This window comes from Octopus sinensis, linkage group LG16 (assembly GCF_006345805.1).
Source record: "Octopus sinensis linkage group LG16, ASM634580v1, whole genome shotgun sequence".
NCBI classification, from domain to species: Eukaryota; Metazoa; Mollusca; class Cephalopoda; order Octopoda; family Octopodidae; genus Octopus; species Octopus sinensis.
In genome coordinates, this window is record NC_043012.1 from 55,646,103 (window position 1) to 55,670,621 (window position 24,519).

Below are 24,519 nucleotides of genomic sequence, written 5' to 3' on the forward strand. Positions count from 1 at the left end.
AGAGTTGCTTTATAGGGGAATAAGAATTTTGTGCAAAAATAAAGAATCTGTTTTAATATTTAATTAAAAAAAAAAAATTAAAATTTGCAAAAACAGATGAGTGATTGGTAAAATAAAATGAATAAAGAGGTAGGAGGAGGAGGAGGTGACTGCATTCAACCAACTATTCCTGACTAAAAACAGTCAGAAATATGTCAGAATGGGCCGAAATGTGAGTCTTGTGTCAGCAGTGACAAGGCACTCTTACCTACTCTGGAAGGTAGTGTTTTCTGGGCTGAAGGAGAAAAGTAAGGTCTTTCTTGTCTAAACATTATAAACAATTTGTAATTTGTTATATTTTCCTTTTAGAGAGCATGACTATTATTGAAATATATTTACAAAACGTTTTTAAGCTAAAAATAAAACTCATTTGATGTTAGAAATAAAAGTTATTGAAATACATTAAAGTCAACATTTGCTGAAATACAATTTTAGATAATTTTTTTTTTTTTTAGCTATTTTTTTTTGTTGCTACTTTCCTATGGCTACAAATACAGTTTTAACCCTTTGAACCAGAGTATGCTTTAGGAGGTACAATTTCATTTAACTATCCCCTGAAAGATCTAAAAAAACAAGCAGCCGCATAGCTTTAATTGGCAGAAACCATTTTAGTTTCAGCTGTAAACAGTCAGCCATAAACACCAAAGACATATAGTTTAACCCTTTCATTACTGTATTTATTTTGAGACACTGTGTTTCTTTCAATTATTTTAAATATAACAAAGAATTTAATAAAATAACTTAGTCACAATTTATGTTCCTAACACCAGCTTAATGATGACTAAGGTTTGGTGGAAGATTTTAATTCAGAACTTTTGAAAACAAGATATTTGTACAACAGAGCCAGAGCCAGTTTTGGCCGGGTTGGTAACGAAAGAGACATTTAGCTCATGTTCAGAAAGTTTTGAGTTCTATTCTCAGCCATGTATTGTGTCCTTGAGAACGACTATTTCTTGTTACTCCAGTCCACTCAGCTGGCAAAAATGACTTGTACCTGTAGTTCAAAGGGCCAGCCTCGTCATATTCTGCATCAAGCTGTGTCTCCCAAAGAACTACATTAAGTGTATGCATATTCGTTAAGTGCTTAGCCAATTGCACATTAAATTTCACGAGCAGATTGTTCTGTTGATTGGATTGACTGGGACACTCGTCGCCTATAACCAACAGAGGGCCAGCCAAACACAAAACCAAGTGACCACCCACTTTTTACATTCTCTGAGGGTATAGTCACATGAAGTCATGCCCACTAAAATGTACGCATAAGTTCAAAGGGTTAAATAAGTTAACAAGCAAAAAATGGGTGGGGAAAAAAAAAAAAAGGGCGGGAAACAACTTACAAAGACCAATACAATAAAAATAATTACCTTCATTAATTTCATTGACTAAAGCATCATCCTCTACTCCAGAGGGTGAAACAACCTTTGCAAGCAGTTTACCATGAGCACCATTGAAAGACACTTTGAAGACGGCAGGCTTGTTTACCTAGAAGAGAACAACAAAAACTAATGAATAAAGGTTTTAAATTTTTACAAACTCTTTGACATTAACCCTTTAGTATTCAGATTATTCTGTTGAATGTAATGCTTGTTTATTCACATTGTTTTGAATTTATAATCTATTATCTTGTAGCTTCGATATTTTGATGATATGTTTGTTTATTTTAAGAACAACATTATAGGATACATGTGAGAGGCTGGATCTGGCCAGTTTATATATTAAAGGGTTAAAATTAAGGGATGACATCTGGAAAAGATCCTTAAACTCAATTTAGTTATTTTCATGAACCTATGCAACACTATGTTCAAAACTAAAATTCATACAAATACATATCCATCCATACATGTATGTATGTATATGATGGTAAACCAGATGAAACTTCAAAGAATCAATCATTCCCTTGTAAAAATTAATGTGCTCTACTAAAAAGTATTCAGTAACCCTTCGTTAATATTAAATTGTTTTTCTGCACAAGCTGATATATAAGCTAACATGAATAACCATGCAAGCAATGACATAAACAATGTGCTTTGTACAGTTTCCATTAATCTTTTACTTGTTTCAGTTATTTGACTGCGGCCATTCCTAATGCCAACCAATCCAAGAGTGTAATGGTTGCTTTTACATGCCACCAGCACAGGTGCCATTTGCGTGACACCAGTATCTACCACAGCTGCAATATTGCTTGGCTTGATGAGTCTTCTCAAGCATGGCATACTGTCAAGGATCTCGGTCATTGCCTCCATGAGGCCTAACAAATGTTATTTTAATTTTGAGATTAAGAAATTAAAAAGAACAAAGAAAAAACCTGACTGGAATGATTAATATTTTAAATCATAATGCAAATATCAAGCTAAAATATTTGGGTTCAAATAGGCACAAGCAAAGCTCAAAATTATATCAAACTTCCTCTTTTAGAAGAAGATTGTACAAACACACAAGTTCTAAATATAATATTCCATAAACTATTTCAAGACATCTCACAAATATACTACAGACAGAGTCTATACATTGTTGTTTGACATACTAGAAGTAGTAACCAAATTTGCCTCAAATCATATGCTTCCATCTTAAAAACAGATGGATATACTGGACAATGTTGTTCAAGACCTATTAAAGAGGAGATGGTCATGGTTGGAACCTCCGTTTACAACTGAGAAGATGTGGTTATATATATATAAAACCCCTTATTCTGTCAAAGAGAACACAATGTTAGCAATATTACCTGCAATCCTTTCTCTTGAAGAGAATGAACTGAGAGTTTTTGAGCATCTCCAACACTTGGCGAAATAGCCACTCTGAAAGGTGACTCTGGGATGTGTTCATCGTTAAACTTAACAGATACCAGGTACTCTCCTGCAAATTATATAAATAAAAATGTCATAACTTGTATCTATAACAGTCAAATTCCAATTGCAACACAACCAAATTATAATTTTACAGTAAGAGATAATTACAGAGCAAAAAGAATGAAAAATTTATAAATAAGTAGGATACTGACCAGGCTCAGTGCACACATAGTTCACACCACAAGAACCATCTTTTCTATCTTCAAAATCTATTTCAGCTTTAGATGGCCCCTCAACAGCAATAGACAAACCACCAGCACCAGCTTCCCGAGTATAAATGTTGAATTCACCTTTAGAAATAGAGAAACAGTTGTTGTATGAGAAGTGTATGAACAGGAGTAAAGAAAGGCTGCTGCAATAATACTGAGTTATTTATGATTGAAGCAGAGCTAAAAGATTTATGTGAACTATTTTGGAAGTTAATATTAGATTTTAGATTTTAAGATTTTACATGTCAAGTGGGGAAAAAGAAACCAAGAATTTACAAATATGTAATATTTTGGTCTCAAAATTATGATTAAATTACTTACAAGGTGAGTGTACTTCTCCTTTCTCTAAGCCAGGACCAGCTGCATGCACTTTGTGGGCTCCGCCTCCAGTAATAGGCCCAACTGTGAATTCAAAGGGGCTGCCTAAAGACGAAAAATACAAAGAAAAATTTATATATACATAGATCTGGAAATCAAATCTTAAATTTCAAAATGAATTAAAAAAATTTTTATTTATTTTTTTTAATATCTGAGAAAAATCTAAAATGCTCAAAGAACCTTAAAATATGCTCACCTGGAATATGCATATCTTTGTGCTTTACACTAACTGTATGGACTCCCATTTCTTTGGGAACGAATTTGATACTATAGTGACAGTCATTTAAGCTAATTACATCACAAACTTCAGTTACACCTGATGGGCTGGTTACAGAAGCAGTCATATCGAAAGGACTTGTGCCTATAATGAAACAGGAGAGATATTAATTACATATCTTTATTAAATTATAACACTGAAATTAACATTAGTAAAATGATAATTTCCTAAATTGAGCATTACATAAATATTTGTTTAAATATATTTTGTCTAAATGTTTTAGAAACAAGAATTAGACAAACTAGACAATAAATACAGACATTTCAAAGTTTTTTTTTTTCTTTGTTTTTCTTACAGCAGGACAATTGCTATACTGCAGTTAAACTATGCTGAAGTTTCTAATTTTAATTTAAAACAAATACAATTAAGAGACAAAAAAGTCAATGTTGTTAACACACAAGTTTATAAACAATGATGCTTCCATTTATGGTATTGGTTGCCCAATAACAAAGAGCAAATGATATTTAATAATGGAGCAGTATAATTTTATCAACTAAGAAAGATTAAATTCTTAAATATAAAAATGTTCATACAATGAAATGATCTGGTTTAATTAAGATAATCTGAAATTTGTAACAGGAGGTTGCACAAATAAATAAAAAAATTCTTTGAAAGAAAAATTGCATTTTTCTGTAACTGACAAAAGATGCTAGTCAGGTGGGAAAAAAAAAACACAAATAACTGTGAAAGCACCATAAAGCTATGGCAAATCTAGGTGATAAGTTAATTCTATTTTCTGCATGGCGCTAATATAAAAATAAATAAATCAACTTCAGTTTTTTTTCTCTTTCAGCTGCTGTAGATGCGCGAAAATAACTGTGAATGAACGTGTGTGTGTGTGTGTGTGTGTGTGCATTATATACATACACACACACACAAGATAAAATATAAAGAATCCAAATTTTTAGTGTCCAAGTGAAAGGAGGACACTTTTATAGCAAATTTATACAGGATGGAAGGATAGAGACAACTGTGTGAACTCAGTTTGAATGGTTGGAGGGAAAAAAATGAAGAGAAGCAGTTCATGATTATGTAAGGATTAGAAAAGGTGTTTAGTACAGAGTTTAGTGACAATGTGAACGAGTTGAGATACTGAAGGCAAAGAGAAGAAGCTGAAAGTGGTAGACAGAAAGTAAAGCGAAAGAACACGAGTTCATTATAGCAGTACAGAAGCAGACAGACAACATTTGAATGGTGGGCCAGAAGTTTTAAAGTTTCAGTAAATCGATAGCATGTGAGAATTTTCTTATTAGGGTGCAGTTGAAATTTCATGTGTGAATTAAGTCAAAGTGCAACGGGCCACAATCATGGCCATTAGGCACAGGTTGGCAGGCCACAATCATGGCCCAGATAGATGCATTTAATTTATGGGCGTTTGTTGGGGTTTAATGTCACTCAAACGCTCCGATACCCACCAGAATGCAAGAGGGCTAATAATTCAACTAATGATTTTTCAGATGATGTAAAACTTGCCACCATTATATACTAAGATAGTCTAACTATTTTTAGCTTTTTATGTGTGCATGGAAGTCTCATTTTCATAAAATGTGCTCAGCAATCCATGCTGCGTAAGTGCAAGTCCCAGCACTTTATGGGTTAAGTAAACCCACAGTGGCCCCTAGTGTTCTAGTGCAGTGCGTATTTCAGTTTTGTAAAAAAGTAGCAAATCAAAGCTGAAATAGTATGTTCATGACCCTAAAAAGGGAGCACAATTTTGTGAAGCAAACTTAACTTAGAAAATTGTGAGGTGGGAAGCCGTGTCATAGGATTTGAGATCTACTTAAACATAGTATATTTAGGTTTTGCGGTGGTTTGAAATGTATGTTGTTCTGAGAGTACAGAGGAAGCAGAGTTGCAAATTTGTTCCTTAAAATGTCAAGTGTTTCAAATCTCCATTTCAGAAATTTCAGCTGTTCAAGGATAGGCAGAACTAACAGAAAGTGTTGACATTTCATATGAACAAAGTCATTGTGATAAAATAAGGGAGATAAGTAAATAGGCCATTGATGGAATTGAAGGTCAGAAAGGAATCTGATATAGAATCAATAGAGTGACAATAAAAGAAAAAACTTGTTTACACAAGGAGAACTTCTCTGGAACTTCTCAACTCGGTTGTAATGGAGCTTTATGAACAGGCAGTTGCATCCGGTTTTCATACCAGACAGAACAGAAGACTTTCAATGAGGTCAAGAGCAGTAACATTGCTTTTATTGAAGTTAAGGGCAAGAAGCCACTGATGTGATACATGAAAGTGGTCAAAGGGAATTTAGTTTTCTAGAATCAGTACAGATTGGGAAGAAATTAAATGATGCAGTAAGGATTGTTTATAATTTTATAATTATCCCATCAATTTCGAGTTGTTGGATGGATATAATAGATCAGTAGTAATCAGGATTGGAGAAATTGCCATAAAATGATAAAAATTTGGTCAAGATATGGGCAAAAATGAGCAAGTGTCACCAATTCCTAACACTGTTTCAAATGAACAAATGACAGTTAATCAAATGATGTTGCATGTATTTCATAACTGTATAATAGTGACACACCAGATTACATCAGTTGAATCCATTTGTTGGATGCATCACAATAGCTGTTGTCTGCAATTTCTATTTTAACTGTTTACTGCCTATATTTAAATTAATTAATTTAGAAATTAATCAAAAATCTGGGAGAGTGGAAATTTAGAAAATAAGTTGATTTTCATTTATGTCTAAAACAGCAGCTGAATAAGGAAATAATTTAACAATAGCATCTTACATTAAACTATGATGACAGATTTTAATATGAAACCTTGAAAACAGGCAATCTTTTATAACTGAATCAAAGATGAATTCAGTGGTGGTGATATTGAAGGATTAAGCTTTCTTTGGCCAAGAGTAAATTCCTTAATATGTAGTCAATATAAAATTGACAAAATATTTTATCAATTAGCTGATTTTGAACAAAGATGATGTGTTTGTTAACTAAGTGGAAAAGATTTAAATATAGACAAACTTCATTTTATTTATCTTTATAGACTTAATATTTATATTTTGGGATTATTTTAAAACATGGTGATCATTCAGAATGATTTCCAACCAGTTTTCTTCAAAATTTTCCAATTGTTTTTGACTAAATTAGACTTCTATAAAACTGACTTTTAAAGGTAAAAAAAAAAAAAAAAAAATAGTAGCCTTTAATTTGAAACTTTTAGTAAAATTAAAGCATCTAAATTGTTAGCAATTGAAAGCTTAAAATATACAAGGAATAAAAGTGAGCATTTGTATAAATTTACTCACAATATTAACACAGTACAGTAATAAGCAATTTTATATGAGCAACAACGCAAGATTCATAGAAAACAATACAATAATATTTAAACATTGTGACACTTTAGTACAGAAACAAAAAAAAGACAAAACAAAAAAAAATGACAAAAAACAAAAACAAAACTAAGTTTGGTTATTTATAGTCAATATTATTCAACATTTTCACATTGACAAAAACAGACAAACAATTAAAACAAAAGCTAAACAATGAAAGTTCCAATGCTGTGCAGATCAGAACAGTAAACACTAACATGACAATCACATAGCTGGATTCCTCAATACAAAATGGCCAATATGGTCCAGATACTGATATTACACACCACCAAAAGGTAAAAAGAGAAAATAATTTATTGTAGATTTTTCTACAAAGGTATTAATATTGAGGAACCCAAAACAATTTTCTGAACTCGTGCATAAAAGGATACATGCAGCCTAATAACGTTATTAGAGATGTATACTTTTACACATATAGAACACCATGCATCTATTGTTTCTGACAATGCAAAATAAAAAATAAAACAATTCTTAACCAGGACTAATTTAAATCATCTTGGGTGGTCCCTGCACTTATCAAGGGAGTGCTGTTCTTGCTCAGATCTTCCTGAGTCAGAGGAAAAGCAAGTCCCAGTATGTCAGAGGGACAAGTGGGTGCAGAGAAAGCCAAGAGAGTCAGCAATGCAAGATTCAAAAGCCTTAATGGATGGATGAGAGCTTGCTCAATTTGTGAGTTTGATGGATGATCAGTGACTCCTTGTTCAGTTCATCCACCCTAGTAAGGGTGTTTATTGATTCTATACAGGCCAGGACGAGAACCTGGAGTGGCATCATGAACATGAAATTGATAATAAAGATTACATGAGCTAATACAGAAATGGATTAAGATAAGCCAGGGATAAGACCAACCGAAGAACATAAATATAGACCAACTAATAGTACAATATTAAGACAATATGAATATAGACCAGTGCTCCACAACCTTTTTTTCACTTGCAGTACACTTAAATTCTTTTCAAATTCGGTAGCACACCTGAACTAAAAATATAAAAGTATACGGGAAAAAATATTTAGGTTACACTATGGCACACCTAGCAATGTCTCACAGCACAGTGTGCCGCAGCATACCAGTTGCAGAGCACTGATATAGACCAACAAAATATATATACATGTACGTATACACTACAATGTTAAGACATAAAGGGACAAAGCTAGTTGCGACATGCAGACAGAATATACTTCTTGCGTTACAAAGTATAACTACATTACTTACATAGCCACATCCTGTAGAAAGCTTTTAGTAATTAGATATAGACAATCAACTAGAAATGTAATTAGACAAGATTTTGCAACTACTAATACATGAAGCATTTCCCAAACCACTATACTTCATATCTAAGAATTTAAGAATTAGTAAAAACAGATAAAAATCAGAAAAAAAAAATGCTATAAAAATGATTGATATAAAAGATCAGTGTCTGTGGAAATGGTAAAGTAAGAACATCAATGACTCATGTATTTCTATATTTCTTTCCCACAGGTGTTTTGTGTAAAAATATATTTCCTATATTCAGTGAGTTATTTTAAAACGCAACAGATAATAAAAGTATGAAAGATAGGTTTAAAGTAGAAGCTGCAAATGAATTAAGTGTCCAAGATTAAACTATACTGCTGAATAAATTTTTTCTTATATTCATCAAATATTAGATTTTATAATAAATGTTTATTTAATATTTCTTTTGGTGGTAAATAACTTCCCTTTCTGAAGCGAGAATATATATATATATATATATATATATATATAATATATATATATATCTATCATCATCATCATTATATATATATATAAAAAAAAAAAAAAAATAAAAAAAAGTAGCTAAATGGATTTTACATCTGGGAAGGTATTTTATTTCTCATGCTCTGCTAGAATGATACATTGGAGTATTTTGAAAGAATTTCTAGAATATTTATATAAAATGTAAATACATAAAGAAAATGCAGTGTCATTGTTGTAAACAAACTAAAACAATATAAAATGTGATAGAATCAAGTTTGCTTACAAATATATTTTTGAACCTCCTTAAACTTTATTTGGAAGAAATTTATAGCAAACATGGTTTTTAATCTATAAGAAATAGCAGATATAAGGAAAATGTGGTATAGCTGCAAAGTGTGTATGTGTGTGTGTGTGTAGTTTCAAAATACACACATGTTAGCATGGTCACAAAGTACAAGTGTGTGAGTTTGCTGTCACAAAATATGATTGCAGTGCTCCAGCATGGCTGCAGTCAAATGATTGAAACAAGTAAAAGAGTCACATGTGATAACAGTGTTTGTGTATATGCAGTGACAGTACTTGTATGTGTGTGCATGTGTGACAGTACATGTGTGTGTGTGTGTGATGACAAATCCATCTTACACACACCCATGATGAAATGCTCAATCATTAAAATTGACGTAAAATTTTTAACGATTTCTTCCCGAGTTCAATCCCAATGTTATCCAAGACAATAACATTGTCATTATATGGTTATTTTATGTTTATTATATCTTCATAAATTTATTTTTATCTCCTACTCCTAACATATAATTATAATAACTGCACTATAATTCTAAAATATTATAATAGAAAAGAATAGTTGGAAAATGCAGTTGAAAAAGTAAAAACAAACCTAATTATTATTAATCCAAAATAAATTTTAGAACTGGTCAAATGTGAACATAAATACTTCACTAAAATCTTGCAAACATCAGAGTGTTTGCAAAATAAAATGTCATTTTATTTTTTATGGATAAAATGAAACCCCTTAAGACTTAAGGATAATAAAGAATAATTATACTACTACTATTACTACTACAAGTAGTGATACAGAATGTCTTACCAACTGATTTCTTTACATCCTGATTGTTAGTAATGGTAATAATATTGTGTGTGTCCCATTTTACATAGGGTATATAATCTGTAACAACTTTGACAGGAGACGAATAAGACTTTACAAGAGTAATTGGTACTGTACGCATTTTGAAAGATTTTGTTTCTTTGTGGGTTTCTTATTTGTTTTTCCTTTGTTATTTGTTTTTTAAAAATCACAGAAACAAAACAGTTCTTTTGGGGTGAAAAAGAAAGAACCTATATAAATATATACAGTACTTCTAACTGTCAACAAGTCACAGGCAAGGAAAATGTAATAAAAAACTAGTTTTTGTTGAAGAAGCTAAACGAAACTGAAATAGATTCTCTTTCTGGAGAGAGAAGTGAAGAATGAGCAATATAAGCAGTAGCTGAAAGCTTAAAAAGAAGCTGTGCTGGCTGAGAGAAGTTACATTATTGCCCTCCAGCAAGGTGAGTAAAAATATCATTTCAGCAGCAGCAGACAAGTATCTCTACCTTACTCCCCCTCCCACCCACTCTTGGCACTGATAACAAAAATCTTGAAATGCCAGATTTCACAATAGCTGGAAGTTGTCTTCAGAAATAGAGCCAAAACTCTTTTCTACGTACTGACAACATTTTTTTGGTATGTTTTATTAACTAACAGCAACTGGACTGTTAACATGGAAAAAAAAAAAATCTACAAGAATGAGGAAAACTTGATTGCAATAGAAATGGCATGGAACTAATTAAATTCTTGGTATTGTGTGATCACAATTATTTTTTCTTAATAGTAAAAGTTAAAAAAAAAAAAAACTGAACAAACTTAATGCACCAAGTGAGTTTGACAAAGTACTTTTTTTTAAACTAACAGCAACTGGACAAAGTTTGACAAAGTACTTTTTTTTAAACTAACAGCAACTGGACAAAGTTTGACAAAGTACTTTTTTTTAAACTAACAGCAACTGGACAAAGTTTGACAAAGTACTTTTTTTTAAACTAACAGCAACTGGACAAAGTTTGACAAAGTACTTTTTTTTAAACTAACAGCAACTGGACAAAGTTTGACAAAGTACTTTTTTTTAAACTAACAGCAACTGGACAAAGTTTGACAAAGTACTTTTTTTTAAACTAACAGCAACTGGACAAAGTTTGACAAAGTACTTTTTTTAAACTAACAGCAACTGGACAAAGTTTGACAAAGTACTTTTTTTTAAACTAACAGCAACTGGACAAAGTTTGACAAAGTACTTTTTTTTAAACTAACAGCAACTGGACAAAGTTTGACAAAGTACTTTTTTTTAAACTAACAGCAACTGGACAAAGTTTGACAAAGTACTTTTTTTTAAACTAACAGCAACTGGACAAAGTTTGACAAAGTACTTTTTTTTAAACTAACAGCAACTGGACAAAGTTTGACAAAGTACTTTTTTTTAAACTAACAGCAATGGACAAAGTTTGACAAAGTACTTTTTTTTAAACTAACAGCAACTGGACAAAGTTTGACAAAGTACTTTTTTTTAAACTAACAGCAACTGGACAAAGTTTGACAAAGTACTTTTTTTAACTAACTTTTTTAACTAACTTGACAAAGTACCTTTTTTTAATTAACAGCAACTGGACTGTTAACATGGAAAAAAACTCTACAAGAACAAGGAAAACTTGATTGCAATAGAAATGGCATGGAACTAATTAAATTCTTGGTATTATTTTTCTTAATAGTAAAAGTATAAAAAAAAAAAAGAACTGAACAAACTTAATGCACCAAGTTAGTTTGAAAAAGTATTTTTTTAAGTGACTTGCAGTTTATGAAGGGAATGTGCATGGGTTAATCTGCAGTCCAAAAGTAATGCTGTTAACTATAGTATCAAATATGAGACTTCATGTAGGTACATTATGATGTGGAGGTGAGGATCACACAGTAGAAGACATTAGAACCATAGGGAATTTAATTCAATAAGGTGGATTTTTGATTCTTCAAAATATGTGTATTTATATATAAAACAGAGCCAATGTACTAAACACTTAGGATCATCATAGAGTTTTTATATATCTGAAATACGATACCAAAGAGTTTCAAAACATTTTGTTCAGTAAATCTGAATCTTGAAGTAGAGTTTCATGATTTCAGAAATGGAACAAAACTTATAAGGAACCCAGAGACAAAGAAAGAGAGAAAGGGATATAGATAAATATAATTTTTGTTTAAAACACAGAAATGATCATTTTAACATTAGATAAATGGGTAAAAAGGCAATTCAGATATATAAAACAGACAATATGAAGATCCAGAGAAAACCGTGTATTGGAGGATAATAACTGGCTTTAAACATTTTTAAATTTAGTATCAAAAGTTACCTCTGATAGCCAAATAATTTTCTGTAGGAAAAACAATGCACAAACATAGCTTTATTGTAAACAGAAAAAAAAAATACATACATACACACATGGAAATACATAACGAGGAAGAATGGAAACTATCTGAAGTGAAATAACTTTTAAAGAACTTCCAGGGGTGAAAAAATTGTACAAATAACTATTTATCATGAAAAGATGGAGAATAAAAAAAGTGTAAGGTTTATGTTTGGATGTTCAAAGAACAATAATTTACTGAAATAAATCTTCAGACTTAACATTTTTTTTTCTTCTTCCTTTCCTATTCTATCATTACTAAATATTATTCAAATAAGCCTGCTGGCTATTTGTGACATCAGGACCTGTAAAGATACCGAAAGGCATTCCAGTGATGGCCATCCTTATCTTTGTAGAAGCATCTAAGATATTCTTTTCTATGCAGCTGGAGATATCACTCGAAAGACTTTTGTAGGATTCTTTTTCTTCTTGAAGGTTTGGGACAGAATTGATTCGATACATTACAAGGAAACTTTCCTTTCATACCATTTGCTTCAGCTTAATCCAGTTTCCTGGCCACCTCTAATTAAGGTGTCCAATATACGAAAAAACAGATGAGGCTTAAGTAGTAAGTTCACTTGACTAATAGTAAAGTTCAACTCCATTGCTTAATCCAGATATCATTCAATCTTCTATATAGACTACATGATAAACAATGTTATTGGCTGGAGCTGTCATTCAAAAGATTGTTCATAGTGCAAGAGTAATCAGATTGTTTACATTGCAAAAGTAAATGTAATGAAAGTGAGTTCAATTCCACCTTAAGCTCAAACATACTTAAAGACAACAGAACATCGAGAAGATGAAATTGCTTAAAACAGTAGAAAGAAAGAAAAAAAGATGCTAAGAATCTATAAGACTTATTTCAGTATTAGTAACACATTAAAAAGGTGTAATATAATTAAGAAATTTTCTATCTAATTTTTCACTTGATAAAAATTTTTAGATTTAAAAGAGTACTTGATGCTAAAGAGAGTATTACAATTACTGAAGCTGACATTTCACATTTTATAAAGTTTCATGTCTGAAGATCAGAGACATGAAACTAAATGTGAAGTGTCAAAAGTATTCGTATGAAGCTATTACAGAAGAAAACATAATGGAGCAGGGGTGTGGGGAATCAAGGCACGGTTGGTTTCGCTTTTTAACACAAAGAATTATAATACAGACACATAGGGATTAGCTAAATCCATACTACTGAGTTGTTTTTTTATATATATTTTTATGAACATCTTTCAAGAACACATGAACACACTAGATTATAAATCAGCAAAACATGAAAAGAATAAGTTACCTGGAATTTTTAAACTGAGTTCACATTGGCTTCCTATGTGTGTGATATCAGCAGCTTCCCGATGTCTAGTAATACGTTCAGTAATACGAGAGGATGGTTCACCACCAATTTTCACACTGAATGGACTGCCTGTTAACAGAACAAGTGAACAACAGGGTTTTAACAATGAACACAAAGTAATATTAGAACACTAATTTAAAATACTAATTGATAATATGGCACAGATGTGATAGTGTTTGAGAAATTTGCTTTCCAACCACGTAGTTTTGGGTTCAGTCCCACTGCATGGCCCCTTGGGCAAGTATCTTCTACTATAGCCCCAAGCCAGCTAGAAGCTTAATGAATTTTGTAGATGGAGACTCTAAAAAGCCCATTGTGCATGTATGTGCATATTTTTGCATCTCCTACACTTGACGTCATGTGATTGTTGCAAATAAATGTTCATTTCCAATATTTTATGAAAACATGTTTAGTCAAGAGGAAATATCACTGTTTAGAAACCAGTGACAAATGGCAACAGGAAGGGTGTCCAATCATAGAAAGTCTGCTTCAATAAATTCCACCTGAAGCATGCAAACATGGAAACTAAGAAACGATATAGATATTTTGTGAGGACTTAATTTTATGTGGTACAAGGCAACTTCACTAGTGTTGGTGCCATCACAAAATGCATCGCCATAAACTATGTGAAGCAGTTGACTAATGACAAAATAAGTGTTAAGACACTTATTTTGAGAAAATGACAACTCTTAGTGCAGGTACCATAAAAAAATGCATCTGGTACTCTTAGGAGAGCAGTTGGGGATAGAAAGGCTGTCCAAATTAATTAAATTTCCATCTTCTTACTGCCAATATTCTGGTGGTTCTTGACTTTATCAATCACCTCAAAAGGACCAAAAGGCAACTCTGATATAATGGATATAACAAAACGCCATAAGGTATTTTTTGATGCTCTGTTAATTCTGCTAAATGCCATTACAAAGAATAAAGAAAAATTTAATGCAATGTGGAATAACATTTTAGTAACAAAAACAAAAAAATTTTAATTATCAAAACTAATTACCTGGAACATGGACATCAGCAAATTTGATGTTAATGATGTAGGTACCAGGTTCTGTGGGCTTGTAAGTAACACCACATGTACCATCATCGTTGTCTTTACACTCAATATCTGCCTTGCTGGGACCTTCAATGGACAAGCTAAGTCCACCATAGCCTGAAAGAATACAATGATCCTTTATGTAAAATCCCTGTGGCATATTGCAAGAAAAATAAATTTAAAAAAAAAAAAAAAAAAAAACTTTCACTGTTCCTTTTAGCTTGAGATTTGAAAATATATTTAGAACAAAATTAACACAGAAGTTAATGATCTATGAAACAGAAAGTAGAGGTATGGCTGTGAGGCAAGAAGTTTGCTTCCCAACTACATGGTTTTGGGTTCAATACCACTGCATGGCACCTTGAGCAGGTGTCTTCTACTATAGCTCCAGGCTAACTAAAACCTCATATTGTGATTGGATTTGGTAGACAGAAGCTGAAAGAAGCCCTTTATATATATCTTTCGGAGAGGGACTGAGCAGCTATACGCACACATACATACATGGCAGCAATATATATATATATATATATATATGTGTTCATACACACAGACACACACATGTATGCATGCATGCCTGCATACATACATAGAAGCTTCATCAAGCCAATGCCAGTGTCACATAACTTGCACTTATTCCAGTGGTACATAAAAGCACCTGTGTCAGCAGCACATCAAATCACATCACCCACAAAAGAGAAACTTTACAATCTGAGATGATAAAAAGGTCTTATAGTTTTTAGCTTTAGACATGCGAGGACCTCTGAAATGCAAAAATTATACTTTACTTATAAAGGATCAACTGTACTACAACAACTTCTGACATTCTGAACAAGCAATTTGCATACCATTTCCATTAATCAGGTACTTCCTTATCCAGATGTCACACTAAACACTTCAACCAATTCCCACCAACCCAGAACTATAACAATCAGGATCTACAATATTACTTATGATTTTCCTATAGATAACTAAAAGGCCTCCAAAGTTCAGAGGGGACAGATACCTCCTTGTCTATCTTAGGAACAATAAAACACAAATTGTACACACCAGCTTCTTTGGTATTGACAGTAAATTCATTGACTTGATTTGCCATTCCTTCAACAATTCCACGGCCAGTCACCTTCACCTTTCCAGCATTGCCCAACTCTCCTTCACCAACATAAATCCTAAATGGACTGCTTGCAATGTGTTGTCCGTTGCGGTAGACGTTGACGAGATGCTCTCCAACTTCATGTGGAGTGAATGAAATACCTGAAAAATAAGGACAGTACAATATGGATGAAATACACGTAGAATATAACAATCAGGATTATATAAATAGGCAGGATTAGTTACATGGACAAATATAGATATAAAATGAATATAATTCTTTATACACACACCCTACTGAATCTAGAATACATAAGTGTGTGTGTGCATCATATATAATATAAAAAAGCGAAATTAATCATCTTCAAATTTAAAAATACTTCAATTTTATTAAGTTTGACAAAGCTAGTATAGCTTTCTTCCATAGGTTGTACCTAGCTTTAAATGGGTTCTCTGTTGTAGAGTTTTTAGTTTATGCTGTAACAAAATGATTTCAAATCAAAGGTGAGCAAATATGCTACCTATCTTATGATATATGCTGGGGAAGATGGTTTGTGATGCGCAGGCAGGCAGACAGACAGTCAATGCAAACAGTTATAGTTACCTAAGTGACCATTGGACAGCTTTTTCAAAATGCAAGGTTCCTCTTTGCCAGATGGAGTCTTGATCATTGCAGTTAGATTAGTTATGTCAGTTTCAGTGACCTTCAGAGATACTTCACTGCTGCTACCAACAGATATTTGGGCTCTCCTCCTTGGTTCACTTGCTGTAAATAAATAAACAAACAATTTGTTAGATTAAAAGGATTTAAGGCTGAATACTTTCTTCTCTAAAATAATTTAGAAGTATTTTCATTTAATTTATTAAAACTGAAAGGAGTTATGAAATTTACTTATCTTAGATTTTTTTTTTTAATGACATGCATCTGAAAATGGCCCAGTGGATAAATAGTGAATGGATAAGTTATTTCAACTATTAAATTACAAGACAAAAGTTCACATCTCCAGCAAGCAGTTTGTATTTTATTTCTGAACTGAACACAATTCTACATGGTTTCAGGTCAGCTAGCTCTAAGAAATAAGTAACTGGCATTTTTTTTTTTGCAAGGTGGGGAAAGTAACTTGCTATAAATGTTCTGTCCAAGAGAAGTTCTATCTGCACCTGAAGCAGGATTTGGATATTTTATGTATTCTGGCAATTCATGAAAGCATAAAGCTTAACTTTCACAACAGACTCAAATATTTGACTGAAACAAAATTAATTGACAAAGTCCAGTATGGATTGGAAACTAAAATATATTTTTCAACTCAACTAAAAGGACTATCTTCTAAGTTTTTGTTTTAAAATTTTAATTCAATTAAGCTTATTAAAATATATAACAATAATTAGTTTAAGGTTTCTGAAATAAACCCCTGCCAATGTTTCACAAACTGGAAGATGTTATCAAATGTATAAATAACAATATTGACAGTAATATATATGTATTTATACAAAGTTTCAACTTACGTGTGATCTTTGGTTTGAATGGTGATCCAGAGATGTTGCTATCAGCAAACTTGACAGTGATACAATACTCTCCAGGAGCTGTAGGCATGTAGCTTACTGTACATGTACCGTCTTTGTTGTCCACACAGTTAATAGTGGCCTTAGAAGGACCTTCAATGGACAAAGACAAACCGCCTGAAATGAAAAAAAAAAATCTTTGTCGTTAGTCCTCTTCCAAGCAACAAATAGGTAATCATTGTAGAAACAAGGGTAAAAATAATTTAAACAGTTGTGCTTTATTCTTCATATTGTTGAGACTTATGTAATTGACACACAGATCTATTGTAAAACATGTATCTAATACACACTTTTCTTTAATAATCCCAATCCACAACAAAGTATTAAAGGTTCATTATTTAGATTATTGTGAAGGTGCATGGCTTAGTGGTTAGGGTGTCAGCATCATGATCGTAAGATTGTGGTTTCAATTCCTGGACCGGGCGACGCATTGTGTTCTTGAGCAAAACACTTCATTTCACGTTGCTCCAGTCCACTCAGCTGGCAAAAATGAGTAACGCTGTGATGGACTGACGTCCCGTCCAGCTGGGGAACACATGCGCCATAGAAACTGGGCCCATGAGCCTGGCTAGGCTTTAAAAGGGCACATTTATATTTTATTTAGATTATTATTTTATTATACATCTATTTTATAGAATGAAATATAAACTATTATATTGGTTTATAGTATACTATAGTATTGTAGCAGTAGCGCTCTACTGTAGGTTATGCTACGTTGTTGTTATTATTATTATTATTATTAGGTTTTAAAGTCAATTTTGGTTCAACAATTGAGAAGTATTTTATACATGATGTATGGTAGTTTTCTATATATGGAATTTTATAGTATCTGCTTTCAAAATCCCTTGATACACAAGGATTTTTTAAAAATGACTTTCCAATTACATGGTCTTGGATTCAGTACCACTGCATGGCAACTTGGACAAATGTCTATTACAGCCCTGGAGAGATCAAAGCCTTAAGTGAATTTGGTAGATAAAAACTAAAAGAGGCCAATCGTATGTATGAATGTTTGATCTCTAGTCTTGTCTTTGCATGATGATTGTGAAACAAGTGTCACATCACACACAGTGCCATTCGTTCCCACTCTTCCATAAAAACACTTGGTCAGGTGAAAATATTAACTTTCTTCAAAGCAACTGAGGGTTGGTGACAGGAAGAACACCTGATCACAGTAAAATCTGGTTCAATGAATTCCATCTGACCTATGCAAATTTGGGTGAGTAGACATGGAGAAATGTTATGTATAGAATTTAGATTACATGATTCTAAATTCCAACATTGTGTTTTATTCATGAATTAAAACTAAAAGTTTTGTTGAAGACAAAAATGTACAATAAAATTGAAAGAAAAGAAAAAGAATCAAACTGACCTGCGCCAGCGTCTTTGGTTACAATGGTGAAGACAGCAGATTCGTTGACGACACCATGTGTAAGACCAGGTCCATGTGCAGTGACTTGACCACTGTTAATTGCGTCCACGTGGAAATGGAAGGGACTTCCTGTTAACAAAGAAAACAAAAAAAAAAAACATTATACATGTGAAAATGGCTAAGTAGATAAATTTCCAGACAAATTTCTATTTTTGGTAAGAGAAAGAATTAGTTAACATGGGCCTAAAATAATTTGTAATAAAGGCATAAGGCTGTAAATAGTCAGCATTGTTGAGCCCAGTTCACAGCATATTTTATTTTAACCCTGGAAGGATGAAAAGCAAAGTTGACTCCAGCAGGATTCTATTCAGAATTTAAAGAGACTGTGTCTGATGCTCAAACAATTCTTCCAAATCATAATAATCCTTTCTGCTATAGGCACAAGGCCTGAAATCTTGTGAGAGGAGGCTAGTCGATGGATGACATGGACCCAAGTTCTTAACTGGTACTATTTCCTCGACCCCGAAAGGATGACAGACAAAATTGACCATGGCAGAATTTGAACTCAGAATGTTAAAACAGATGAAATGCTTCTAAGCATTTTGTCCGGCATGCTAATAATTCTGCCTGCTATCTACCTTAAAAAGAAAAATATGGAAGCAAAGAAGGTGTACAAAGAAAAAGAAAAAAAATGGTAATCTCACCATAGACAGGTTCATTATTGTATTGGATGTGAAGCTCATGCAAACCAGCTTCAGTTGGTTGGTAACGAACACCAACGGTACCATTCTTGTTGTCTTCAATTTTGGGATAAACCTTCTTACCGGAAGGAGTGATAATGTGACCTAAGAGAATAAAAAACAAAATGTGAGAAAATACGAAATTTTTAACCACACAGCCATATGTTATGAGAAATATATATATATATATATATATTATATATATATATATATATATATATTATATATATATATATTATATATATATATATAAGACCAAGACCTCTGGAGATATGCTGTGACTTCAAAGACCCGACAAATAACGTGAGTTCAAGGCTGTTTCCTGCACCAGCTTCACATAGCAGCCCCAGCCGATCCAAAGAACCTTGGATCGCAGGACGACCTGCTGTGCTTATCTGGATCATAGGGCGACCTGCTGTGCTTGAGGAAACCTATTGAGTCAAGTATATCAACATCAAAATAAAAATCAAATGATACCCGTGCCGGTGGCACATAGAAAAGCACCATCTGAATGTGGCTGATGCCAACCAATCGTTGCTGTTGCCAGCCTTCCCTGGCACCTGCACTGGTGGCACGTAAAAAGCACCCACTACATTCACAGAGTGGTTGGCATTAGGAAGAACATCCAGCTGTAGAAACACTACTAGATCAGACTGGAGCCTGGTGCAGCCTCCTGGCTTCCCAGACCCTGTCGAACCGTCCAACCCATGCTAGCATGGAAAATGGATGTTAAACGATGATGATACTAACCTGAGACAAAGTTGAAAACTGGGCCAACAGGGATGCAGAAATCTAATGGATGGTATGGTGCAGGAGCACTCTGTACTTCATCAACCTTAACTGGTTTGATAATATCATCAACCTAAAATGAAAAATAGAGAAAGGAGGGTGTGATCAGAATTGAATATCTGAATGAATAACAGCAGATACCCACAGCGCCCACAGCAGGTAAATTAAAGCATTGGTTAAAACATTAGTTAAAGTATTGGTAGTTTTAGAAGTGATTATTATTAGTGAAAGTAGCTGACTTCAAAGCCAGTGAAAACACAATGGTTATGAATTAAAAGTGTATGATAGTATATACTCTAGTTTGGATGTGTAGTAATTTAATAAAGACACCAAATATGACAATATCCACACAAAACCAGCATCAAGTATTCAATTTATTATTCCAGTATATTTCTAAATAAGTCTACTGTCCCAATATCAGTTTTAAATTTTTGCACAAGGCCAGCGATTTCTGGGAGGGAAGGAGTTGATTGCACTGGCTCCAGTGCTTGACTGATACTTATTTTAATCGACTCCGAAAGTATGAAAGGCAAAGTTGACTTTGGCGGAATTTGAACTTAGAACAAAGACAGATGAAATTCTGTTAAGTATTTTACCCAGTAAGCCAAGGATTCAGCCAGCTTACTGCCTTGTTCTGTACTAGTGTCGGTAAATGGAAGTGTGGTGTATATATAGGAACCCTAGAGCAGTAAAGAAAATACTTTTAACAGTCTTTTGTTTTGTTTATCTACACTCTAGAGTTAATGTTTTTCTTGGGTTATATTTCTTTCGTCCTTTTGTGAGAAGGGGGATTTGGTTAAATACCACTAAAACTCTGGGGTTGATTTAATGAGCTATTGCCCTTCCCTATATATTAAAAAAAAAAAAAAAAAAAAGAAACTCAAAAGATAACTTTAATAATTGATAAATCCAAAGTTATATTCATCACTATGAGGAAACAAAAATTTTCAGAAACAGATTTCAACTTAACTTAAAATTTCTTCCAAGACAAAATCCCTCCACAAAAAAATTTTTTTAAAAATGTATTAGAATAAGTTATAAATCTATTGCTTCTTTGAAGAAACATTCCACCTGCCAGCCTAGTTTGATAGCATGTTTCTTACTGGTCTGTACTTCTTTCCCTCCCAGCTTTTGGGAAAGGAAAATATACAATTAACTTAAGACACATGTCAAGTAAGAAAACTAAGCAAATCAGCTAGATTTAGAAAGCTATTATACACACAAAGAAAGATCATCAAAACTGTCTGAAACTACTCCTGGTTTTATGATAAAAATTTTCTGTTTTGAAGCAACTGAAACCTAAGATTTCAAACACCAACTTAATAAGGATAGTCATTTCACAAAATTACTTGTAGTTTTTCAAAAACTTAATGGAAACAAATACTGCATTTTTTAATGGAAATCAGGTAACAGAAAGGTTTGCTCCAAATCTGGCATGAAAATCCTTACTCCAACAGTAATTAAAATATTTTTTAGTTTTCCTTTTAAGACTCCTATGCCAGCAACCCTTAATAGGTGCATTCTTATACACTAATGCACTGAACTTGCAACAGTAAAAAATAAATTGTATATGAATTCAAAAGGAAAACTGAAACAAGCTTCTAACATTACTTATCAAGTTAATTAGCTAATGCGAACTCAAAAAGGTTCATTAAAATGTAATAACATCTACTTGCTTCACCTAATTAACACTAATGACTAATAAAACATGAATACAAATAGATTCATTGCAAACAATCAGATGACTGAACACATGGTTGATGATTCCAGAAAGGTCTTACAAAAGAAAAAAAAAAGGGGTATTAAATTTATGCTACAAGTGAAAGGTTTTATGAAGTTTATAACTGCATGGAAAATTCTCACTCACCAACACACTCCTAAAATATATTCCATATTAATTTGTAATTGAATAACTGGTGCTTTAAAGCCAAAATAAATTTGTGTTCTAGCATTAATTACAAGTTAGTAATAAACATGATTTGTGGTGGAAATTATTTTTTAAAAAATTAAGTTAATCACTCACAAGACAATTACATTGTGTTTTTACACACAGTGGAAAGCTAATGTCCATAGAATTGTAATATTAAAGAGAAAATAGGTTTAATAATTTAAAATTTTTGTTAAGTTAAAAAAAATTGCAGTTGACTGACCACAGGTTGGGGACAAAGAACCTGAAAGATAAATCGATTTTAGCTATAAATTCGAAATTAATAAACAATAGTCACAAGGGTAAGATTTAGGAGATAGGACGCAGGAAAATTAATAAAAATATGAAGGTAGGATGACCAGTGATATTTGATATGGCCATTTGAAAGAAATGAGATGGTACGTTAAGAATAGGAAAGAAGGAAGAGAGCCGGGAGATTGATTATAACATGAGAATCAGAAAAGCTAAAATGAAAGAGTTCATGTGGAAAATGAATAATCAACTGTTCAACCGTCTCTCACTTTTGAAATATCAAAAGATATGGACAGACAAGGATTGAGAGTGGAGTGGAGATAAAATGTATAGGTTTCAAGGCTGACTAAGCACTGTAAATGTTTCAAATAAAAACATTTGCCTCCAGTACTAAGGATTGGCAAAAAAACGAGGACTTTAACCATTTATTGGAGGAAACTATCATGCAGAGATTTGGTCAGAATTGAGATGAAATAGGAAGGTAAATGGTGTAGCATCCACGAACAGAAATAGAAAGGGAGCTAAAAGACTTTTGCTAACACTAAACTATTGAGAAATTCTAGGATCATCTATAAAGAGAGGCTGAAATCTGAGAGGTAACTAATTCATAGAGCTACAGTATAAAATACCAATTAATGTTGTACTTACCTTCTCTTTAGTTTCAAGGTAAACCTCATAGTCTGCAGAGTCAACTGCCTATAGGGGAACACGCAAAATAGGAAAATTGTCAAGAAACGAGCTTTCATGCAAGACATGCAATATATAGGGGCCCGTTGTGATAAAGGACCCCAATGAGATTTCTACACCAGCAGGATGTGCCTCAGTGTACAAGTGACAATATGTATATATTACACACATATATATTACATTATAAACATTTACAACATAGAACACAGTAGTCAACAAAAATAATTATATACAAAGAGACAATGTGAATTGTATTATTATTTAAATATATACACTCTATACATAATTTTAAAGCAAACTATTAAAAAGAAAATCATGCATGCTTCTCAGGCAAGTTTTTAAATTTAGTGAAGTGAGAAGTTTGGTTGGTTGTCTTAGAAACAATACTTTAAGTATCAGTAGAATTAATATTTTACAAATATATATAAATATTTACATTTTCAGGAAATTAGGTAAAAAGTCATTTGTTTGGCTAATCGTGAGCATCTTAGAAGCAACAGAATGTTAAGTAACCATCTCTTGCTTAGCACATCTAATATGAATGCAAAATTAAGTTGATAACTATGCAGCTTGAATAAAGAATTTGGAATAACAGTTAAAATTTTATGAATTGCATAAACATTAGACTGATGTAACATTTAGATAGTTTTAACAGCCGATACTACATGCTTGGTTAGATGATTTCTCTACCAGACTGCTTAAAAGGGCCATGCATGTTTTATACCATACAGCATAACAAAGAAAGGGAAAAAAGATTTCTCTTCAAGGCCAATAAATACTTTGGTTGTAAACAGCTGGTCACACTTATCAAAACACAATAACTACGTTCTAAACTAGAGTACTACACAGCACATAAATTAGATACCCTAACTCCATCCATACTGAAGACAAAATTCAATAAAATATATTTTTTTTTAAAATTCTCAATGTGAAGTAGGTCCTTTATTTTACACAAATTTGTCATTTCAGAATTTAGGAACTGTTAGTTTTCTAAACAATCTTTTAGGTGTTATCTTAGCATTGCCATAACAGAACCCACTAATTTAACATAGAATTCTTCAACAAAAGAAATAATTGCAGGACTTTACTACACATACATACACACATTTGCATGCTGCTAGCATTAACTGATTTCATACAAGAAATGCAACTGGCTCAGTTAACAAAAGAAAGAGGCAAACAAATAGTTCAATGAGCACGTAACTGCTTGGCTTAGTCAAGCTAACAGTAAATAAGTACCATATTTAGGTATAGTTCAAGGTCCAGCTAATACTTGAAGCAGGAGGAGCACTGCATGATTAACAAGTGTTTTTAGTTTAGAGCAACACCCTAATATCAAGCTATTTAGTAGATAGATCATCATATAAGCAAT

At 32.6% G+C, this 24,519-nt stretch overlaps 1 protein-coding gene across 2 annotated transcripts in view; it reads right to left on the bottom strand.

Moving 5' to 3' along the window:
- Positions 1-24,519, bottom strand: part of LOC115220251 (filamin-A) — a 146,384-nt gene that overhangs the window by 12,544 nt on the left and 109,321 nt on the right. The window contains exons 23-39 of one of the 2 annotated variants that reach the window (XM_036510143.1): positions 23,109-23,156; positions 22,432-22,452; positions 20,243-20,354; positions 19,457-19,597; positions 18,753-18,881; positions 17,324-17,497; positions 16,422-16,583; positions 15,776-15,979; positions 14,693-14,845; positions 13,630-13,758; positions 12,282-12,302; positions 3,669-3,833; positions 3,416-3,517; positions 3,038-3,175; positions 2,762-2,892; positions 1,404-1,521; positions 248-274 (exon numbers count right to left, since the gene is read on the bottom strand). In XM_036510143.1, coding sequence (XP_036366036.1) covers positions 248-274; positions 1,404-1,521; positions 2,762-2,892; positions 3,038-3,175; positions 3,416-3,517; positions 3,669-3,833; positions 12,282-12,302; positions 13,630-13,758; positions 14,693-14,845; positions 15,776-15,979; positions 16,422-16,583; positions 17,324-17,497; positions 18,753-18,881; positions 19,457-19,597; positions 20,243-20,354; positions 22,432-22,452; positions 23,109-23,156 — 1,975 coding nt within the window. The remainder of the gene's footprint in view (positions 1-247; positions 275-1,403; positions 1,522-2,761; positions 2,893-3,037; positions 3,176-3,415; positions 3,518-3,668; positions 3,834-12,281; positions 12,303-13,629; positions 13,759-14,692; positions 14,846-15,775; positions 15,980-16,421; positions 16,584-17,323; positions 17,498-18,752; positions 18,882-19,456; positions 19,598-20,242; positions 20,355-22,431; positions 22,453-23,108; positions 23,157-24,519) is intronic. The other variant, XM_036510144.1, reaches the window with a different exon arrangement.